This window comes from Martes martes (assembly GCF_963455335.1).
Source record: "Martes martes genome assembly, chromosome: 2".
Lineage (NCBI taxonomy): Eukaryota > Metazoa > Chordata > Mammalia > Carnivora > Mustelidae > Martes > Martes martes.
Window position 1 is genome coordinate 194,444,480 of NC_137889.1, and position 21,359 is coordinate 194,465,838.

General features: G+C 35.4%; 1 protein-coding gene across 1 annotated transcript in view; it reads right to left on the minus strand.

The window, feature by feature from the left end:
* Positions 1 to 1,680: 1,680 nt before the first annotated feature.
* The window catches only part of LOC308339296 (sulfotransferase 1 family member D1-like), a 34,327-nt gene continuing 14,648 nt past the window's right edge, over positions 1,681 to 21,359 (minus strand). Inside the window, exons 2-8 of the mRNA XM_080797816.1 lie at positions 16,400 to 16,557; positions 12,463 to 12,588; positions 11,564 to 11,661; positions 9,173 to 9,299; positions 8,207 to 8,301; positions 4,603 to 4,783; positions 1,681 to 2,050 (exon numbers count right to left, since the gene is read on the minus strand). Coding sequence (XP_080653942.1) covers positions 1,938 to 2,050; positions 4,603 to 4,783; positions 8,207 to 8,301; positions 9,173 to 9,299; positions 11,564 to 11,661; positions 12,463 to 12,588; positions 16,400 to 16,547 — 888 coding nt within the window. The 5' untranslated portion in view covers positions 16,548 to 16,557 and the 3' untranslated portion in view covers positions 1,681 to 1,937. The remainder of the gene's footprint in view (positions 2,051 to 4,602; positions 4,784 to 8,206; positions 8,302 to 9,172; positions 9,300 to 11,563; positions 11,662 to 12,462; positions 12,589 to 16,399; positions 16,558 to 21,359) is intronic.

Genomic DNA, 21,359 nt, shown 5'->3' on the forward strand with positions numbered 1-21,359 from the left:
CTCAAGGTATAATTATCATATTTCCTAATAGATTATGAACATTCCAAGTTCAATCATTCAACTACTAATTTCAGTAAATTGAGATCTCCTCTCTTCAAATTAGAGGTATTGATGGTTATTATAAAACTAGAATAGTTGAAGTTTATAAAAGACCTGGTTGATAAAATCAGAAGAGATTATAATAGTTATGAATAAAAAGGTGTCCCAGTCATAATTATTAAGAATATCTATAAGGTGAAGAAAAGTGAGGACACTTCAAGATCTAAGGTAAGTCAAAATAGGAAATAAATATGGATAAAAAGAAGTTTGAAAACTCGGTTTGTAGCATTTAATACAGATTCTTTTATTATTAAATCTCTACTGTGTGTATATATCATAGTCAAGAAAAAAACCCAAATCCAAGAATATTTATTATTTATTCTAACTTGAACGTTTTTGAAACAAAATAGTTTCTCTTATTGTCTCAAAATTCATGAAACTTGAGAGCATCTGAGATGCTCCATCAGAGAAGATTTTCAGTGATCATTATAAATTTAACCACATCTGGATTAGCTGGAAGTCATGAGGTGTGATTAACATGCAATGGCAAGGATTTGAGAACATGAAAGAGGGAGCACAGAGGATAAGTGAGTGAGGAAAGTGGAGATAAGAGTGCCTACTCTCTGCCTACTTGCGATCTGTCAAATAAACAAATAAAATCTTTTAAAAAAAAGAGTGAATGTTAAAAAGCAATCAGAAAGCAAAGTGTCCTTTCTTTATGCTTTTGCTCAATATTTGACATGTGTGGTTAGGTGCACTAAAATTGGGAAAAATTAGAATACCCTTGAAGAATTGAATGAAGATCACTTGAAGTAAAGCCATGTATCTAGTATAGCACAGCGTTTAGTCCGTAGTAACCTCTCCATAAATGTCAGCTCTTGGTTTTGAGGCTAATTTTTAAGTTCTTCTTACAATTATTTCTCTGTATATTCTTTTTATTACTGACCTGGCTTAAAGTTCTTTGAATTCAGGATCCATGTTTTGTACTTTGTTACCTCCAAGGTACATGATTCATACGCAATTTATTAGTTTTTTTTTTTTTAAGATTTTATTTATTTATTTGACAGGCAGAGATCACAAGTAAGCAGAGAGGCAGGCAGAGAGAGAGAGGGAAGCAGGCTCCCTGCTGAGCAGGGAGCCCGATGTGGGGCTCGATCTCAGGACCCTGAGACAATGACCTGAGCCGAAGGCAGAGGCTTAACCCACTGAGCCACCCAGGTGCCCCACAATTTATTAGTTTGATATTATGGTAACTAATGATCTTTTTTCTCTGACAGTAACTACTGCATTATTATACAAGCAATATTTGGTAACATGTTTGTTGATTATTTTCTTGTTGTTGTTTAAGATCATTAACATATAAACTACACAGGAGACAAAGATTGATGGATAAACTATCCAAAATGTAATCTATAGTAAAACATTCTAGGCCATTACTTTTCAGTGAACTGCTGACACAAAGATGTCACCAACCTTATATTACACTGATATCATTCTAAGCATATAACAAAAAGAAATTAAAGACTTTTAAAAGAATACTTTGGTTCTAATCCACCCATCTTGAAGACCACCCTAAATATCTTCTTTGCAAGTCCAAAGACCCAGAACTTGAATTTAAAAAATAAAGCAGATATACATATATCGATTTTAAACTTCAGTTTATTATTTTGTCTTTAAGAATAGTAAGAACATTGTGGAAGGTGATTAAAATTGTACAGACAGTATTGGTTTTTCATTTGCAGACTTTGAAATTTTTTGAATATTCTGCTACAAAGCACGAATATTAGTAAATACAGAAATATTAACATACAGAATTTTTGTCATTAAATGTTCAAGGATTTTTTTTTTTTTTTTAATTTAAGTGCTTGCTAAAGGAGTCGGAGAAAGAACAGGATTTCTTAAATCTCTGAACGAAACCGTAGTGTAGACCCTTTCATTTTCTTTTCATAATCTTCTTCAAATCTTTCATACTGGGCTACAGTGAACTGATTTTTCCAATCTCCTGAAATGCCTGAAAAGAAAGATAAAATGGTACCTTTGAGACTACTATAAAATTTCCTTCTTAGATCAGTTTTCGTTTGAATTGCCACACGTGTATTTTTAATCCTTTAACTTTTTCGTATCTGCTCCATAAATCCATTCCTCACTCCCAAACTCCTGGGCCTTCTTGGTTTTCAAAACAAAACAAAACAAAACAAACAAAGATGGATTTGTCCAGTATCTTATATAAATAAGTAATCCTTTCAAGATTTCAAGAAACGTCACTGGGAGAAAATCCAGTGTTCCAAAATCTTTATTCTTTGGCCTTAAGAGCATTGTTAACAAAAAATAGAGAATTTTTCAGTCCTTTTAAGACTGTATTTTCCAATATCAAGTGGTAATTTATGAAAAAATTTCTATAACCAAGTAAGATTTAAAAATGACTGGGTTAAATGTAATTAAACGTATGTATTATTTCAGGATTGTTCCATTTTCTTAAGGATTTTTTAAATTTACTTGACAGAGGGATACATAGCAAGAGAGGGAACACAAGCAAGGGGAGTGGGAGAGGGAGAAGCAGGCTTCCAGGCTTCCAGAAGAGGAGGGAACCTTACGTAGGACTTGATCCCAGGACCCTGGGATCATGACCTGAACCAAAGGCAGACACTTAACAACTGAGCCACTCAGGATTGCTCAGTTTTCAGAACACTAACCGTATCTAAAACCTTGAAAACACTAACCGTATCTAAAACCTTGAAAAAGACAGAGAGCATAGCATTTGCAAAGAATATCTGATAATTCACAGACCTGTATCTCTGGGGCAAATAATACATTATAAGTTAATAAAAATAATTTAAACAAACAAAAAATAATGCCTTTTCTCACAGGTAATTCAGAAGTCACTTGCAAGCCAAGTTTTAGGAGGGAGGAAAAAAGGGCAGGGAAGAAAACATGCCAAAATAGCTTTATTAGTCCGCCACGGGATCTCTCAACTTCGGCATTTTTGTTTTTTTTTTTAATTTTTCAATGCTAGACCACTGGCTGGGCGGATGTGAGATTTCCCTGTGCATTACAGTGTGTTTAGCAGTATCCTAGACCTCGTCACATTAGCTGCTTATAGCACAGCCTCAGTCGTGACTCTCAAAAATGTCTTTGGATGTTGCCAGACATTCCCTGGGAAGCAAAATCATACCCATCTGAGACCCAGATATTCCTAGAAAGACTTATCCCTGGCCCACTTTCTAACTTTCTAAAAAAAAAAAAAAAAAAATCTCTGGGATGCATGAAGATACATCATAATTCATGAAATTACTCTTAATAGTCCCTATATAAGCTGTCACCAAATACTTGTTTCTCCAAAGCTGTCTAGATTATATTAATAATTATTCACTCTGTACTGTAAGATTTTACACCTCTGCCCACTGACATGTGTTGTGTGATCTCTCTTCCCCTCTTTCCTTTGGCTTGGATTTTGGATATGTTTGGCTAATGGAATTTGAGTATGTGCAATATATACCACATCTAACCAGAAACTCTAAAGACATTGCAAGTTTCCAACACCTCTCCTGCTCTTCTTGTCTACTATGATCTTGGGCATGTCCCACAAATGGGTAGTTTTTTCAGCCTGTGTTTCAGAAAGAAAAGACATAAGAGGCTGAGACTGTGAAAGTCAAGCAAAACTGATCAGAATCAAAAAGAATTAGCCAAACTGCAACAGCTGCTGGTGGCCAGAATTCAACAACATTAATCAAAAAATAAAACTTGTGGTTTTAAGCCACTGAGATTCTTGGAGTTACTGTGTTTTTGTTTTTTTAATATTTCATTTATTTATTTGAGTGAGAGAGAGAATGAGAGAGCATAAGTAGGGGGAGGGTTACAGGGAGAGGGAGAAGCAAGCTCCCGCCATGCAGAAAGCCCACAACCCCTGGGATCAGGACCTGAGTTGAAGGTAGACTCTTAACTGACTGAGCCATCCAGGTGCCCCTTGGAGTTGTTTGTTTTATAGAAAAACTAATACATACACAACTAACAGAATCTCTCTTTTCTTTCTCTCTCTTTTTCTCTCTCTCTTACACACACACACACAATTCAATTCAACACATCTTTATTTAGGAACTATTTTTTGCAAGATGCTAACTATACCCTGAGATACAATGATTTACCATGTGATTTATCATAACAAGAACCTCTAAGAATTGCCACTTTTCATTATTCATTTGGTATGCTTAACATCATTTAAGCCGGCTACCCATCACAGTAAAAATTTTAAGGAATATGAAGAATATCTAGAAAGTTCAGACAAATGAACGCTTTGCCAAGAATGCCAAGACTCATGCTTATCAATGCATAGGCTCTTGACTAAACATTTCTCATTAGAATGTTTGTCTTACATGTTGCACTTACAGAAATTATAGTTTTTTGCCACAAATTATTTCACTTAAGATTTTTTTTGTTCCTATTTTTTTTTCTTGCCAGCATACTCAATCTTTTTCCATTTCCTATAATATTGTTCTTTGTTTCCTACCTACACCCTCCATGACTGTAATTAGCAAGCTGTATAGAAACTGGTATACGATTTCTTACCCTTTCTCATGAAGGGAGATACAGAATGATCCATATCAAAATCTGGTACAGTGCTATAATTTGTACTTGGATTCTGCTTCATCACATCAAAAGAGCTATGATAGAGGATTTTATCCACGGTTTCTTCTGACAGTTCTCTGTCTAGAAACTTTAACAACTTCTGAATTTCATGCTTTGGATCCTAAAAAAAATTACAAAGAGAAAGAATTATTTCAGGTAGATTTAGTCATAAAATAGACACTACATTTAATATGGTTCTACATATGTCAATGTGGTGAAAGAAATTATTTTATATTTCTTGTGCCCTTTTCATTTTGCTTTCCAAAGTACATGTCCTATTCTTGGCCAGGCCACCATCCGCTAAAAGGAAGAGTAAATTTTGATTGTTTGTTTGTTTTTCAAATTTTTATTTAAATTCTAGTTAGTTAACATATAATGTAATATTGGTTTCAGGAGTAGAATTTAGCCATGCATCTCTTATAGATATACCCAGTGCTCATCTTAGCAAGTGCCTTCTTTAATACCCATAATTTTGTTTCAAAAAGTACAAAAAAGAAAAACCAGGTTAATATTCAATCTTTCACACTCAAAAATAGACTTAACCTGTAGAATAACAAATGGTAATAGTGCAAGCTAAAATTATCATGAGGTATAATTTTTAAAATCCTTGATCTCCTTTCTGTGCTCGCTTCGGCAGCACATATACTAAAATCCTTGATCTCCTTTCTAAAATCATATCTAATATAAAGAATAGATTATTTGCCAAATATTTTTAAAATATTTTATTTCTTTATTTGAGAGAGAAGGAACATGAATGGGGTGGGGCAGGGAGAGGTATGAAGGGAGTGGGAGAAGCAGGCTCCAAGCTGAGCAGGGAGTCAGATGCAGGCCTCAATCCCAGGACCCTGGGATCATGACTTGAGTGGAAGTCAGATGCTTAATTGACTGGGCCACCCAGGGAATCCCCACCTACCAAACATTTAAAGAAGAATTAATATCCATTCCTATTCTTCTCAAACTCTTCTAAAGAGTAGAAGAGGGAGTAACAATTCCAAAAACATTTACAAGACCAGCATTACCACAAACCAGATAAGAATACAGGGAAATTAAAGGCTAACATATCTGAGGAACATCTATGCAAAAGTCCTCAACGAAATACTAGCAAATAAAATTTAACAGCACAGTAAAAGGTTTGTATACCTTCATCAAATGGGATTAATTCTAGTGATACAAAAGCAGTTCAATATCAGCAAACCAATATAATTTACCACATTAACAAAATGAAGGATGAAAATCATATGAGCATTTCAAAACATGCAGAAAAAGCATTTGACAAAAGTAAAACAGTAAAGGCTGTATATGACAAGGCCACAGCTAGTATACTCAATGATGAATTTGATGATGAAAAGCTGAAAGCTTTTCCTCTATGTTCAAGAACTGTAGTCAGCAACAACTATAGTTAACAATACTGCATTGTGTATTTGAAAGTTGCTAAAGAGTAGATCTTCTCATCATAAGAAAATCTCTTCTTCTCATCACAAGAAAAAAATAACTATGTCAGCTAGACTTACTGTGATCCTTTCATAACATATACATATATTGAATCATTACATTGGTAATATTATGTTATATGTTAATTATGTCACAAGAGAAGAAAAAAAAACATTACCTATTCCCAAGAGTTATAGTGGAAAAGAAGATACTCTTTCTACCTCACTCCTTCATAGATTTTTTGATAGTATGAATATAAGACGTGGAAAGTAAATAAAATCCTACCCATTTCCAGCCTAAGGAGTGGTGGAGATGAGAAAGAGGCAATGATGAAGAGGTGAGATATATTTGATGTATTTCTTATGATTTCCCTCCTCAATGATTCAGACTCCTTAGAATAGCATGTAAGAACAGTGTAAGAGTAGAACACAGGCCAAATAGTATGGGCCCTGTTACCCACTGGAGAGGTGATCTTCTTGGTGATCCAAACCAAAGTGAGACTGAGAGCCATAATCTTAGTGACCTGATGCAATCAGGCAGAAGGCAATCCATTTAGCGTTATTGAGGTACCCATCTCAATTCGTGGAAATAGAACCAGAGTTTCTATAGTGGCTCTAAAATAATCTATTTCTTGTAGAAACAGATATGAACTTGGTGGAAATCAGACACACATCTTAATTATTCAAGGGGAAGAACCACAGGGAAGTCCCAATACTATCAGGTCTATCCTGTGAAAGTTAAATGGAAGAGTGATGGGGAGAAGGTACAACTGCTCAAGCTTGGAATGGGACTATTTGGGGTGGATTTGATGGCACTGCCACTCTGGAACCCTTCAGTAATTTTGAGCCTTTTCCACCAGCAGATGTAGATTCTTCTCCCATATTTGAGGAGACTAAACTTCTTTTGCTTAAAGACCTTATTATACTTAATGTAGGAAGTTTTCTTTCCAGATGACACCTATCCATCTACAATAACACCTATTTGTTGTTTCTAGACACATAATTAGGGTAACATGTCACCCCTTAATCTAGAGTAACAGGAAAAAAAGTGCTTTAAACAGGATGTAGAAGAAGCTGGGAATTTAACTGATGAATCTCCCAGAGGGGGTCACCTTAGCTGAATAAGGTGGTTTTCCTAGAGGCTATAGAACAGAATTCCCAACTAAGAGAGGAAAGGTAGTCATAGTTATCTAAAGGAATTTAGGTGTGGACAAGCTTCCTGAAACACAGTCAATTGAAGAGATATGGAACACTTCTTAAATGGACTATTTAAATAATCAGATCAGAATAAGTTTTTGATCAAAATGGAGAGTGAATTAATTTTCATGCTAATAACCAGATAGAAGATGAAAAAATAAAAACTAGATGTTTTATAAATTAAATTACATGTTTTCTCCACTGTGCTGGTCCTTTGGGGAAACAACCACCAATAAGATAATTTTAATCCCTACATTCAAGGAACTTACATTATACTAAAGGAAACCAAGACAATGTAAGAAACACATATGTAAATTAATTAGAATGGTGGTGGATGTTATGAAAAAAACACTAAGAAAAGGGATTTTAATAGATAGTATAAGGTGAATTATTTGACCCTATGGATATGAAAGAACTCGGAGAGTTAACATTTAAATTAAGACATGAAGGAAGAGAAAAAGTTAATTTGAAAATAGTGGAGAAAAAATTTTTTAGGCAGACTCACTTAGTAAGAAGAGGAAAAGTGACACGAGAAGCGCCAGAGAGATAGGGACTAAATAATGCTGACCTCTAAATTATCTTAATGATTTTATAGTTCAGGTAGAGAAAGAAATCATTAACATATTTGAAGAAGGCAGGGGCATACTCTCATTTAGATTTCAAGATCATTTTCTCTGAGTGGACAATAGAGGCAAAACGTGGTACTCCAAAAAAGTTAAGATAGGTGCCTCAACTAGAGCAGAAGGCAGTAGTGGTAAAAAAAAAAGTAAATTGAATAAAAGATTGATTTTCAATGCAGAGTTACCCTGATAGTGGATTAGTAATATTTATAGACCAAGAAGAAAGGAAAATGTGATACAAAAAAAAAGATGAAACTTAGGTTTCCTTAAAAAATAAAAATTATAATTGCCTTTTACCTTTTTCATGTCTTCATAGAATAGGTAAAGGATACGATAATCATTCCTCTTCTCCCACCAGCCCTTCACATGGTCATACCAAGAACCAAACGCCACTAGATTGAAAGATATAACATTTGGAAAATTAGAAAAATTTACATAAAGAATTGTTAAATATTATTCCAAGTCATCATTATCAACACAAACACACTTATTAGTTCAAGGAAGAGGGATGGTAGGATAATTCCCCCTGTTCTCGCTGAATTTGCAATCTACTTGGAAAAGAGTGGCAGGAAAGTTCATAGAAGTTAGAGAAAGGGAGAGAAAATCTTAGGGATGGAGAGGTTAGGAAAGGGCTGCGAAGGAAGAAGAGTATATTTGGATGGAAGAACAATTGGGGTTTGATAATGACAAGAATGAGTAGATATTCTATGGACAGAGAATAGTCCAAGTAGCAGGAGTAGTAAAAATTTGCAAGAAATCATTGAGCTGTTCTTGCCTTGATAGAAGAATGTTTATATGAGAACTTTAAGTAGAGCTGCTACTATTGGCATAAATATGTCTCCCTGAAGGAGAGAATGCACAAGTAGGGAAAGAGATCCTTGAAGATAAAATCTTTACTCAACAATTTTCAGTTTATATAATAAAAATTAGGGAATGGTAAAGAAAAGAGAGTCGAAGAAATATATGTAAAATCAAGACAATGCAACCGATGCACAGCAAGAGAAGAAAACAATTGTCACTAAGCACTAATGAAACACTAAGGCAAGGGACTGAAATATCTGTATTACATATTCCCCAAAAGTTCTTACAGGGACGAGACAACTATGTATTCTGCTTCCTCTATAGTCTTCTTAAAACATTAGTAGAGTCCTGGGCACATATTAGGTTTATAATAAACACAGATTTATATTTGACCTTTCTATCTCTTTGAAAAAAGATTTTTCCTTATAGAACTCCTTGATTAAAGTCAAGAGTTGAACCCACCCTTCCCAGTCATGAATTTATCCAGGAACTCCTCCCAGGTGCCAGGCTCGGGGTGTAATTTTGCCATCTGGTAGAAATAATAGTAAGACACAGCCACATCCTTAGCATTTCGTGCCACATAGACCATCTGTGGGGAGATATGGGAAATCATGATTTCATTTATATTATTTAATAGTTTGTAAACTTTTGCTTATCTTGTAAGAATGCTTACTTTCTTTTTTCTATTTCCTCTTTAGCCTTTGAAAAGAACATCTCTAAAAACACAGAAAACTAAGTATCAGGAATTACAGTAAATACTAAATGAACAAAAATGAGATAATATCATTCTTAAATTTACAATATTTTTCTGTATCACTTATTAAAACATACAAAAAGGACAATAAAAGTTACAAAACTTAAAAAGATAAGCTTTTTAAAAATTTTTTTTACTATTAGTTTTTTTGAGAGAGAGAGAGAGAGAGAGCACACTTGTTTGAATTGGGGGGAAGTTCAGAGAGAGGGAGGGAGACAATTTTAAGCAGGCTCTACACTCAGTGCTGAGCCCAATAGGGGACTCCATCTCACAGTCCTGGGATCATGACCTGAGCTGAAATCAAGAGTTGAACACCTAACTGAGCCACCCAGGCACCCCTAAAGTAAAATTTTTAAAGCTGAAAAAATGTCCTATTTTGAACTGAAAATAAGTTATTATTTGGTTACATTTAATCAATAATGAATAAACATTCTTCATTCTGTTCATGATCACATAATGATCATTGCTGTTTATAATGATTTGGTGTGAGATTAAAATTTCATTTATGTATAGAGCCCTAAAATCTGCTTGGAAACAGAAATTTTGAGCATATTTTCCCATAGAAATGACATCGTTATGTCTCGATGGTAACTAGGTTTCCAGGCAAGTCCACTGAAATCCATTAAGCTTACTTCTCCCCTGAAGTACATCTAATAATAATACTGAGGCCCCAGGCATCCATGCAGTAAATAAAACCTTAAGGGAAAATGTATTCAGGAAGAAATCTCCTTTCATCTAATTAGAAACACCTTTCTTCTTTTCTTTCAGTTGATGGGAAAAGGAAACAGGAAATTTTATATCCCTGAGTTCCTGATAGTAGTTCTCATATTCTGGGATAAAAAAGGAGTAGGTAGAAAGATTGAGTGTAGAGTTCTAAGATTTGAGACTGCTGCTATGTAATTTTTTGAGATAAACATTTCTAATAACTTCCTATTTTGATACCAAGAGACTATGTTAATGAGCCAACTGTCTTCTTCTGTGATCATCACCTCTAAGTTCTTTAGGGAGGACTGTTTCTACTTGCCTCAGTAAAGATAGAATGTGTGCTGGAAGTACTATTTTAATTACAAAAAAATAGTAACCATCCAACTGTCATTAATAGTACAGTGGGTAAGTTGGTTGGAAATATTCACAAAGACAATGGAATTCCTTATATCAGTGGCTCTCAAACATTAGCATGATTCAAATTCATCTGGAGGTTTTATTAAAACTCAGATTTCTGGACCTCATCCCTAAAATCTTTGATTGAATAGATCTGAATTGGGCCTGAGATTTGCTCCTCTCAGATGCTACTTTTGCTCAGGGTACCACATTTTGTGATCCAGCAGGCTACATTAAAGAAAACAAAACAAAAACAAGGTGACAGCATGATAAGAATTGATCTCATAAATATTCTGTTATATGAAATAAGTTCAATATTCAAGATTATATACTCTCCTTTTACAGACAAACTAATTTATAATAAAAACATTCAGGATAGTGGTTATCTTTGAAAATAGGCATTGCTGCCCAGAGTGTGAAGAAGCAGAGCTTTTGGGGTGCTGGTAATGTTCACTTTCTTGATCTGGGTACAGGTTTCATGGGAATTCTCACTTTGTAAAAATTCATCAAGCTGTATGCCTAAGATTTATGTACTTTTCTCCATGTATGTTATAGTTGAATTAAAATGGTTATTTTAAAACGAAACCAAAAAAGAACCCATTATATATATAAATACTATAAAATATATATAATTACAAACCCATATTTGTAAATTATAATTATATTGAATTCATAAAGAAGCAGTTCTAGCATTATTTAAATATTTAGATGTTAAATATTTAAAAGTAGATACTGAGTAAAGAGATTTAGACAGAAAGGCAGGCATTTCCGAGAACAGAAAACCTGAGAGACTCTCAGTGCTTGGGCACTAAGTCTATATCTATATATCTATAGCATTTTTGTCCACTTGTGTTATTTCAACCCTTGGATGTAGGGACCACACTATTATTTTTGCAATTATTTATTCAGGGGTTGTAATATCCCACCGTAACTTCTGCATGATGAGTAAAAGAAATTTCAACACAAATAAGGATTTTTGTTTCTTTAAATGTTGCTACCTTGCAGTTATTTTTCCAAAATGAAGAAGGGAGAAGTTGAACAGGCAGGTGTGTTTTCACTAACCGAGGAGGCTTCATGTTTTTCAGCTCCTCCACACCTATAAGCAGAGAAGTTAAGCTACATTATAAATGTGGAATCATAAAGGTCAATTGCAATAAACTCTAAGACGTTGTAAACATTAACTCCACCATATGGCTTGAAATGACTTTTTGGCTTCAGATACATATAAAATCTATCATGGGATCAAAAATGACAAATTCTTGTTAGTTATGCCGTTTTATTTCCTGTGTAGAACAGACCATAACTGTCCGTAAAATCTTCAGGTCTAATACCTCGCTGAGGCAGAAACAACAATAGGACAATGTCAAGACATCCAAATTTTTCCTTCATTTATCTTTCTTTTCTCATTTACTATATGGGGAAGCTGAACTCGAAGATTTCAAAACCCCTTTCCAGCTTTCTTATATTCAAATTATAAAATTGAATTTAGCCATAAAGCTCATAACTAATTTTTAAAATTTTAATAATACAAGATCATCCATAATTCTGTTTCTTGAGTCTGTGAACATCTGCTAACAAGCAGTAGACAGATTTTATATTGGATCAGACAATTTTCTGTATATAATGAATGTACATTCAAATGTTGAAGGTGTCCATCTGTGCAATTAAGAAAACATACATACTCGTCAAAATCTCCTCTTATGCAGATACTATGTTTGGGTGCAAGAGGAGTATAATATGGTTGTAAGTACAACCGAATTCTTACTCTTCTTTTAGAAACCCTCAGGATTCAACTGTCCAAGCTCTGTCTATAGCAGTCCATCATGACTCCTCCAAACACCACAAAATGATAGGGGGATTTATTCCTGTGGTAAAAAGGAAAATTGAGGGAAAATACCGTTCTCCATTCCAGGAACAATCAATTCCATGAACGGCACCCGTTTGTATATTGCGTCCCGCTTACATTTCTCCACATCCCCATTGTTATAGATCAAATCCAATATTTCACTGACCCAGGTTGTTCCTAAGGGGAAAAAAAAAAAAAAGGAACGACTATAAACTTCTCCGTCAAAAAGGATATAAGAAAGTCAACATAGCTAGAGAAGTTGTATAATATCAAAAACAAAAAGGTGCTCTTCATTTCCATCCCCCTTTTCTCTTCCCACTTTTCTGAAGGAAGATCCTTATCTATCTGGAACATATATATGTGTATTGTGTGTGAGAGAGTAAGAGGAAGCCTGATTAAAATAATCATAAAGTAAGTCACAAAAGGAAAGTAAGACGTGGGTAATAGAAGAGACAGTGTGTAGGTCATGTAGCACACCCTTCTGAGTGGAATGCAGAGGGAAGAAGCCAATTTCAAGTAGTCTGACTAGAAACTTGTACAGTTTTTATTAATATCAAAAATATGATTAGGCTTTGGGGGCTGAAGAGTGTCTGAGGAAAAACATTTGGTGGAGGTGTGAAGAAAGATACAAAGAGAACTTTGCATCTGTGGTGACCAGGTGCTACTCACAAACAAAAGACCATTGATCCTAAGTGAGCGGAGTGGGTGGAGTCCCTCTGGTTCTTCTGAGATTGTGTCTCATTAACCTTGAGAAATGGATCCAAAGTACGGTTGATCACCCACCGACAATGGTTCAACTTAGGACTTTTTGACTTTACAATGGTGTGAAACTCATCGGTGTTCAGTAGAAACTGAACTTTGAATTTTAAATTTTGGTCTTCTCCTGGGCTAGTGATAAGCAATATGAAGCTTTCTCTCATGACGCTGGGCAGGGGCAGCTAGCTGCAGCTCACAGTCAACAAGATAAACAACTGATTCACTTATAACCGGTCTATACCCACACAACCATTCTGTTTTTCACTTATAGTACAGTATTCAATAGATTACATGAGCTATTCAGCACTTTATTATAAAATAGGCTTTACATTAGTTTTGCCCAATTACAGGCTAGTGTGATTGTGCTGAGCACATTTAAGGTAGGCTAGGCTAAGCTATGATGGTTTGGTATCAAATACATTTTCAAAGTATGATGAGTTTATAGGGAAGTAACATCATCATAAGTCTGTATTTAAGGATATGGCCTCTTTAATTGTCTACAGTATTCAATGATCGGGTTATTGAGGATAGGCTGACAAAGCAATTTTAAGATTGGAGAAAAATATCTTCTTAACTGTTCCCATTCTCTTCCCATTTATCAAACATGTAAGGAATGATAGTCTGTAAAGTGAATAATCATGGGTGGAAACTCAAAATTAACTTCAGTAATTAATCTATGTACTGCATAGATTTTTGGCCAATGACCTCACAAAGATGTACCTTTGGATTAGTTCCACAAATTAGAGTACCTTAGGCCTCCCTTTTAGTCCTTTCTTGTAGACAATTCTTCCTTCTTTTCATCCCTAAATCATGAATATGAGACTATCTCCTTCATCCCTCTAACAGAGACAATTACAGTACTAAGAAAAAGGTGAGTGAAATTAATACTATCCTTGAAGAGTTTGTTGCCTCATCTTGCTTAGTCTTAAGCAATGATGCCTTAAGAAAAAGAGACCTAAATTCTGGGGCACCTTGGTGGCTCAGTCATTAAGCGTCTGCCTTTGGCTCGGGTCATGATCTCAGGGTCCTGGGATCAAGCCCCACTTTGGGCTCCCTGCTCTGCAGGAGGCCTGCTTCTCCCTCTCCACTCCCCCTGCTTGTGTCCCCTCTCCTGCTGTGTCTCTGTCAAATAAATAAATAAAATCTTAAAAAAAAAAAAAAAAGAAGAAGAAGAGTGGGGCACCTGGGTGGCTCAGTCATTAAGCTTCTGCCTTCAGCTCAGCTCATGATCCCAGGGTTCTGGGATCAAGCCCCGCATCTGGCTCCCTGCTCTGCAGGAAACCTACTTCTGCCTCTCCACTACCCCTGCTTGTGTTCCCTCTCTCACTCTCTCTCCCTCTGTCTCTCTCTTAATAAATAAATAAATAAATAATCTTAAAAAAAAAAAAAAAAAAAAACAGTGAGTGAGAGAGAGAGACCTAAATTCCAAAGTACAACAGAACACATTTCATTTCCTGTCAGTAAATTATGGTCACTGAAATCTGATGGAAAGAAATGCCACTTTAGCTATGCTTCAAATTAGGAATGTTTATTTTCCATAAATTTGGGGGGGGAACACGTGATTTACCTCATATATGGAGTAAATTAGCTTCAATCCTTTATAACAAAATTAACAGGGAACTGATATATTAATAACTTTAAAACACGTTCTCAACAGTTTGTAAAGGGAAAAAAATCAAAGACAAAAATGACCAAGAGTATTTAATTACTTTATGTGTAGCCATCTAGCCATCAGCTATTTTTAGAAGAAATCCAGCTTCAAAGAGCACTTTCGCATATAAACTGTTTGTATGATTATATTATACCTTCCAAAGATGATCTTAATGCCTGTGAATATGCTTTTTAAAATAGTGAAAACAAAAGAGCATGTACATTTTCAGTAACTGCCCTACCTTTTCTAAATTTGTATCTCAACAAGGAGATGCAGAGTAGTTTTGGTTCCAAACAATTTGGGATTGGTGGATGGCTCAGAGAACAATGTGTATAGTAAGAAAAGAAAGAAAAAACAAGTGTTTACGAAAACAAGCTTGCGGGACGCCTGGGTGACTCAGTTGGTTAAGCGGCTGCCTTTGGCTCAGGTCATGATGCCAGCGTCCTGGGATGGGGTCCCACATCAGGCTCCTTGCTGGGCAGGGAGCCTGCTTCTCCCTCTGCCTCTGCTGCCACTCTGCCTGCCTGTACTCGCACTCTCTCTCTCTCTGACAAATAAATAAATAAAATCTTTAAAAAAAAAAAAAAAAACCAAGCTTGTTTTCTATTTCTTCAAAGGTCTGTATTATACATTTGTTTCTTTCCTGAGAGGATCTCTTTGTTTTCATAACAAGTGTTATTATCTTGATATTAGAATCTCCAAAAATTCAGATGTTTCCTCCCAGGCTTTGTTACATATTCCTATGAAGGAATTTTAATATTTATCATATGAAAAGATTAGTAGTCAATGTACTTATTAAAAGCTTTTTGTCCTTAAGTTCTTTAAGAAATGAAGCAGAAATATAAAAGAAAGTTGACTTTAGGGAATTTAACAAATGGAACAGTTGATTGGCTACAGGCTTAAGTTAATTAAGTGGATAAAAGGCAGGAGAAAACCCATTCTCTGATATCTCTCTGTACATCTATCACTGAGTAAATGGAAGACTCTGCCATAAAAAGATCTCGAGAAATAAAAATTATTGATTCTTACTGAAGCATCTAAAATCCTCCTTTCTGAGATCATATACCAAAGTCAGTAGCTGTTTAACAGTATAACAAAATATTTCTAAATGCATTTATAAAGTGTTTAAAATAATAAAATATTAATATTTACCCAGTATATTTAAAATACAATGGACAAAATATGTAAACATTAAAATGCATAGAAGGAATATAGATATGTAAAGATTCTAAAGAATCTAAATCATTTTAGATAATTTTAATTTTTATTTATTTTATTTAATAATTTATTATTAAATTTATTTATTTATTATTAAATTTATTATTAAATTTTTATTAATTTATTTAATAATTTTTATTTGAATTTACAAAGGAAAATAAAACAACAACATTAATTTTCCCTCAGGTTAGCCCCCATTCAAATGAAGGCATTTTAGAATAGAAAGTGAGTTTATCCAATTTGCGACAAAACTGTCCCAGTAACTGCTACTTTGTACCCTTGACCAATGATCAGAAGATCAGTGGGCTTGTACATATGGATCTATAAGCAATCAATGCGTGCAAATACATTAAAAGATCTTACCAGATTTGGGGTAGGTCGCGATCAGAAGGTCATCTGGTCGACTCTCAAAGGTCTCCACCTGGGACCACTCCTCAGCAATGCTCCAGAAGAGTGGGACACCCTGAACATCCACTAACTCCCTCCTGTAGATATCCAGCTTCTGGTCCATTTTTCAGAAACTAGATTTTAAACAAAGGGAAGCATGTTAAGGAGTCTTTGTTTTAATAGTATTAATAATGGGGCTCCTGGATGGCTCAGTTGGTTAAGCATCTGCCTTCAGCTCAGGTCATGATCCCAGCGTCCTGGGATTGAGCCCCAAGGCAGGCTCCCTGCTCAGAGGAGAGCCTGCTTCTTCCTCTCCCTCTGCCCCTCTCCCCTGCCCCTGCTCTCTCTCTCCTCTCTCTCTCTCCAGTAAATAAATAAAATATTAAAAAATAAAAATAAATTGATATTTTATTAAATAAATTAGTATTTGATTACTATAGATCCAACAGCACTAGATCACTCTCCTGTACATTATGAATCAGTGGAAGAAGAACGAGTACACAAACTAATAAGGTCTTGCAGAACTTATTTTATATACGCTACTTATATGTTAAATATCAACACCTTCCACTGGTATTTTGAATTATACACAACATTGCTTTGGGCAAAGAGTGCTGGGATAGATAATAAAAGTATTGGATTTTGGAGGAAGGGGAGTGTAACAACCACAGAACTGCCCATTCATTGCAGGGAAATTTAAATAAGCCTTATAACTGCAGTGGGCCTTTTTAACTGAAAACCGAAGAGTAGCCTAACGTAGTACTTCCTTCCTTTAAATTTCTAGGTAGGACTGGTCAATTATTCCATCTAAATTATATGCAACAGTCCACAAGAAGGAGAGTATGGATAGAGGGAGGGTGGGAAAGAGGAACTAAATGACCAAAAGGGCTGGGTAAAAGAAACAAACTGGAGGTAGTTGTAGCATCGGAAATAGATTGCTCTGATGAACTTTTTAACTTTGGTGACGTGTCATTTTCTATTCTGAGCATGACTCTAATAAAGGTACTTTTATGTCTCTTTTGCTATTGTATGTAAGATGTAGAAGAACTTGAACTAGATATTCCAAGTCCTACTTCAAAACATGTAGTTGTTTTCCCCATTTTGCAGGAGCTGGAGTGGTTATTTTTCTTTCTCTGAAGTTCTAGAAAAACAGAGATTATCTAACAAGCTCAGGTTTATAAGGCTTCATGAGATCCTCTGGCACTTGCTGAACTTCTCTTGAACCTTTCGGATATGCAATTTCTTACCATTTTTTTTTCATGACCTCCTAACTCCACCTCTACCCTGCCCCATGAAAATAATTTTTATTTTAAAAGGTTATAAAATAGTTGCAGGATACCAAATCGATATACAAAAATCTTTTGTGTTTCTATATGCTAACAAACTATCAGGAAAATAAAGAAGACAGTCCATTTACAAATCCGTATGCATCAAAAATAATAAAATACCTCAGAATAAATTTAACCAAAGAGCTGAAAGAACTGTACACTGAAAACTCTAAGACATTAAGGAAATAAATTGAAGAAGGCACAAATAAATGGAAAGATATTCCACGTTCACAGATTATAAAAATTAATATTGTTAAAATGTTCATACTACCCAGAGTAATCCCAGTTATGTTCTTCATTATGTCAAAGTGTAACATAGTGTATCACTGGGGCGCCTGGGTGGCTCCATTGGTTAACCGGCTGCCTTTGGCTCAGGTTATGATCTCAGGGTCCTGGGATCGAGCCCCACATCGGGCTCTCTGCTCAGCAGGGAGCCTGCTTCTCTCTCTCTCTCTCTCTCTCTCTCTCTCTGCCTGCCTCTCTGCCTACTTGTGATCTCAGTCAAATGAATAAATAAAATCTTTAAAAAAAAAAGTGTATCATAGAACAAAAGACAAAATGTACAAGTCCTTGCTTGGCTAGCTACCAGGTTTCTGTTTGTTTTCTAGAACAAGGTGTTGTTGCTATTGATTTTGTTACTTGTTTTATTTTGTTTTTCAATACACTTGTACATACTAACATAACGGATAATGTCATGAAGGCAAAATTAATTAATTAATTCACAAATATTTATTGAGTTTCTGGCAGACTCTTTTCACGAGGGAATCTAATGAATATAAAAATTGTGGCTGTCTTCATGGTGCTTAGAAGTAAGGAGGAAAGATAGATACCAACCAAACAATCATACCAATAAACTGAAATTTTCATTGGTGATAAGGTCTATGAAGCAGAGATATATCCATAAATAGAGGGAACTTGACAGAATCAAGCTGCTTAGAAACATTTCCCCTGGGAAATAAGTAAGTGTTAATTTGGAGAAGAGGCGAACTTTCCAGCCAGGAAAAAGCACGTGCACAGACCCTAAAATGGGAGAGAGAAATAAGGCATATGAGCATAGAGTGCTGATGAGGAGTTTCTAAATACTTTGCCAAGTTATGTGGTAAGACACTAGAGACTTCAGGATTTTTTCTGTGTAATTAAGTGTGTCTGAAATATATTGGGGTTTCAGGCATTCCCCACCCAAACAAGGAAGTCCACTGACCCACCATGATGCACAGTTCCAACAATAGTTCTGTCCTGATATGAAAGGGTAGTGATACATTGTAGTTCTGGATGTTCATGAGCATCACTGGGGAGAAGCATATATTTAAATATTATTATTTTGCTTTTATCAAAAGTCTCGGGATTTATAAATGCCATAGAGTTCCAATACAATAGGTAATAAATATTAAGTTGTTTCTTGGGTTTGCTATACCTCTAAAGTAAATTTATGTCAGCACTGGGTTATGATTTAATGGTATTGCTACTACCATATTTCCTATTAATACTTGCTAATTTTCATGGATATCTGTCTGTGAAAGAAAACATAAAAAATATAAGAAACAAAGTTTTAAAAGCTCATAGTTAGATATTGTCTCCCCCTTCTTCCCCTCTGTTCCTAAATAACAAATTCTGATTTTTTTTTTTTTTTTAATAATATTTGCTGGGAAGTACTAGGTACCAAATGCTGTTTGCAGGCAAGGACTGGGGTAGAGGAAATGCCATGCATTTACAACACCTTTTTTTTTTTTTTTTCCTAAGTACAGAAAGTATATTTTTCAGTCTCCCTTACAGCTGGATTGGGAGCACGTGACTAAGTTCTGGTCCCTGAGCTGTGGGTGATGTAAATCCTTTCCTTCCAGTCCTCCCTCCCATGGTCACAGAGCCCTTCGAGTCTGTGTGTTCAGATGCCCAGACTCAAGACTGAGGTGATCTTCCCACCCTGCTTCAGACTGTGACAGTGAAAATAAATTCTTCATTATGTTAAGCCATTGGTATTTTGGTGTTTTCCTTTTTTTTTTTTAACTGTAGTATACAGTCCATACTGTATCATCCAATGTACTACAGATGCTACAGGAAAATTTACAGATGAAATATCTACTTTTATGGAGCTTACAGTCAATGTGCAATTAGATAAATGAAGATAGACAATCTATGGGGATAAGTACAATGAAGAAAAATAGAACATGGTGAAGTGATAAGGAATGAAGAGTTAAGTAGTAAGAGAAAAATAATAACTAGAATACATACAGAAAGGACAGATAAGTGAGTGTCCACACCTTTAATGTGATAAGCCTCAAATGTAGCTTCAGCCTTCTCATCTACTCTGTAAACACACTCCACATGCTGATCTACACATATATATCACCAGCCTGACAAAGACTTACATATCTGAACATTTCCATGAGTGTCGCAATTGTTCCACAAATTTAAAACATTTAAATCCGAGGTCATTTCTTTCCTCCCAAATATGATTTTCTTACTATGTTATCTAGGCCCTACCTTAATTGTAAATCTCTTTAGAAACTCACCAGTAACAACAGAAGGGAGCTCCTCTCTACTTGCCAGATGGGAGGCTACCCAAATCATGAATCATTTAATAAATTAGATCTTAAGACTTGCTCAGTTGAATTTTGTTAGCAGATTTGAGATCCAAAGTAAATGATATTCAGGGACAACAAGAAACATGGGTGTGGCACTCTCAAGCCCTTTTGAGTCCATTGTTTTTCTTGCCCTTTTGGAAGGCTATTGGTAAGTCCCCTTGGTTTCAGCTCTGTTGCATTCAAGCTACTTATCTAATTGGCTTTTCAGTCCAGGTTAGCGATCGTCTAGACTCACAGAAGGCTCTAATGGAGCACCTCCTTAGCCCTTGTTTCAGTCCACAATTCTATGTTGGAATCTCTTCCCCATTTCCTGTCCAAAGTCTCCCTGAATGGAGTCTGCTGGTTTAGTCCACATTGGGGATTGTTGGTGGCGTGCATAGGGACTTCTCTTGGTCAGTCCACAGTGACATGTTTTGATTACTGCATGTGTGTTAAGGTGCACATGTTAGTTTGTCTTATTTTATATAAATAAAGGCTTTGTTAAAGGAATCTTGGAGGCCAAAATCTGCAAAAATCAGTGGGCACAGGTTGAAGTAGAAGTCAGCAAAAGGTAAAAATTTTTTTTTCTCATTTTTTAAAACTTAAGTAAAATTAACTAATTAACATATAGTGCATTATTAGTTTCAGAGGTAGAGTTCAGTGATTCATCAGTCCTTTATAATACCCAGTGCTCCTTACATCATGTGCCCTCCTTAATGTCCATCACCCAGTTACCCCATTCCCCTGGCCTTCCAGCAGCCCTCAGTTTATTTCCCATGATTGAGAGTCTCTTATGGTTTATCTCCCTCTCTAACTTCATCTTAGAAATTATTTTTCCCTCCCTTCCCCTATGATCCTCTGTTTTTTTTCTTAAATTCCATATAGGAGTAAGACCATATAATTGTCTCTCTGATTGACTTATTTTGCTTAGCATAATACCCTCTAGTTCCATCCACGTTGATGTAAATGGTAAGTATTCATCCTTTGTAATGGCTGAATAATATTCTATTGCATATACATACCACTCTTCTTTATCCATTCATCTGT